The sequence below is a fragment of the Dictyostelium purpureum genome (assembly GCF_000190715.1).
Source record: "Dictyostelium purpureum unplaced genomic scaffold DICPUscaffold_474, whole genome shotgun sequence".
Taxonomy (NCBI): domain Eukaryota; phylum Evosea; class Eumycetozoa; order Dictyosteliales; family Dictyosteliaceae; genus Dictyostelium; species Dictyostelium purpureum.
Genome location: NW_003519808.1, coordinates 19,694 through 21,692, shown reverse-complemented (window position 1 = coordinate 21,692; position 1,999 = coordinate 19,694). Strand labels below are relative to the sequence as shown.

The following is a 1,999-nucleotide window of genomic DNA, read 5'->3' as shown; positions in this document are numbered from 1 at the left end:
TTCCATGGTGGTTTACATTTGTTTTAAAATAATTATGATTATTATTGTTATTATTATACATATTTATTATTTCATTTGTATTTTCTTTATAAATAGATTGTTGTATTGATTGTAAGGAGGAAGGTGAATTGGATCTAATTGATAGTTTATCAAATGAAATAGAATTACTTGTTTCATTAAATTCTTTATCAATTTCAAAGTTTACTGGTGAATTATTTCTTGACGAGTGGGTACTTTCATCAGTGTAGGTAAGGTCATTTTCACTACTATTATAATATTCTTCACTTCCACTACTATGATCATCAAAGATAAATTCTTTAAATACCTTGACATTTGAATCTAAATAATAAAAATCACCTTCTATTTCGTTCATTTCTTTTAAATACCCAATTGCCGAAAAAAGAATATTTATTAAATGTAAATTTGAAAAAAGATTACTACCCCAAATGAATAATGTTTTTGAAAATGAACTTTGATCATAGTTTCCAAAATTAACAAAGTAACTGCATGTAGACCATATTAATTCTTTTGACTCTTTTGATAAACCATCCAATAAACCAGACCAAGACTGAAGCAAAGACATTTTGTATAAAATAGAAGATATATCGGAACCCCATATTTTAGAACTGTGAACATTGTGAACATCTTGATGTTCCTCACTTGAATCTGATTCATAGTCTTCATCACTATTTGAAAGTAATAGTTTATTGATTTTGGTTGATTTTTGATAATTTAATTTTTTTGTTGTCTTGTTTATTAATAATATAGGTGAGTCTATTAGAAATTTTATAAAACTAGTATTTCCATTATAAGATATATTTGGGGAAAAACTATATATTGCATTAAACTCGTCTTTTGATTGTATTGCCATTTTCCAGTATCCTTTACAGCCGTTTAATCTGTGGTCATCTTTACCAGAAAAGAAATATTTTGGGTGCCAAGCCAATGTATCTGTAATGAACCTCTTTATTTCACTATCTGTTGAATTGTCATTGATATTTAAAACTTTTCTATGAGTATATAAAAATGAAAATAAAATTGAATTATGAAGATAAATTGTAAAAGTTTGATCTTGGTTATTATTATTATCATTGTTATTATTATTATTATTATTATTATTAATTGAAAAATATTTATTAAAAAAATTAAAAACTAGTTTTAATCTATCCAACCAACTGGGTGAGCTTTTTGAAAGGATTGTTGTTAATTTTGGATCTTCTTCTTGGCAAAGTGGACATGTGCAGTTTACTATAATACAGTTGTGATAATTATTATCTTTTTTGGAATATCTTTTTATAATTTCATTTTTTAATATTGCTTTAAATTGTTGAAGTAATAAAGATCTATCGGTGATTCTATTTGAAATATCGCCTCCTTTCATAATTTTTTTATATTTTTTGCATAAATCGAAATAACTAAGGGAGTCTAATGGTTTATCATCTAGCCAAAATGATTCATATTTTTCTTTTCCTATATTATAAATTTTTATGTTTACATTATTCATTTTTTTTTACTTGGTATTTAATTATTTTATTATTTTATAATTTTTTATTTCTTAAAATAATATTTTTTTATTTTTATTAATAATTTATTATTTATATATTTCTATTTCTATTTCTATTTATTATATTTCCGTTATAAAAAATATATTAAAATTTTATTTTTTTATTTTTTTTTTATTTTTTTATTTATTTTCAATTTAGTTTGGTTTTTTGATAATCAAAAAGTTGATGTGTTATTTAGAATGCAAAATAAAATAAAAGAAAAAGAAAAAGAAAAAAAAAAAAAAAAGTCCGTAAACATTAAAACATTATTTGCATGTAATCTATGGTGAGCTTTTCAGAAATAATAAGAGCTAATTGATTTATAAATGGATTTTCAATTAAATATTTAAAGCTAATCCACAACCGCATAAATAAATTCACGTTTTTATTCATCTGGAATCTTATCATCAAATTCAATATTTTTTTGTTCTTTTGAACTTTAGAGGGTTCAAAGA

At 22.6% G+C, this 1,999-nt stretch overlaps 1 protein-coding gene across 1 annotated transcript; it reads right to left on the bottom strand.

Annotated features, from left to right (window-relative positions):
* Positions 1-16: 16 nt before the first annotated feature.
* On the bottom strand, positions 17-1,504 carry DICPUDRAFT_158786 (uncharacterized protein; the record flags this gene model as incomplete). The annotated part of the gene is made up of 1 exon (XM_003293816.1): positions 17-1,504. A coding segment is annotated over one exon (1,488 nt), but the record flags the coding sequence as incomplete, so codon positions are not given.
* Positions 1,505-1,999: the final 495 nt, after the last annotated feature.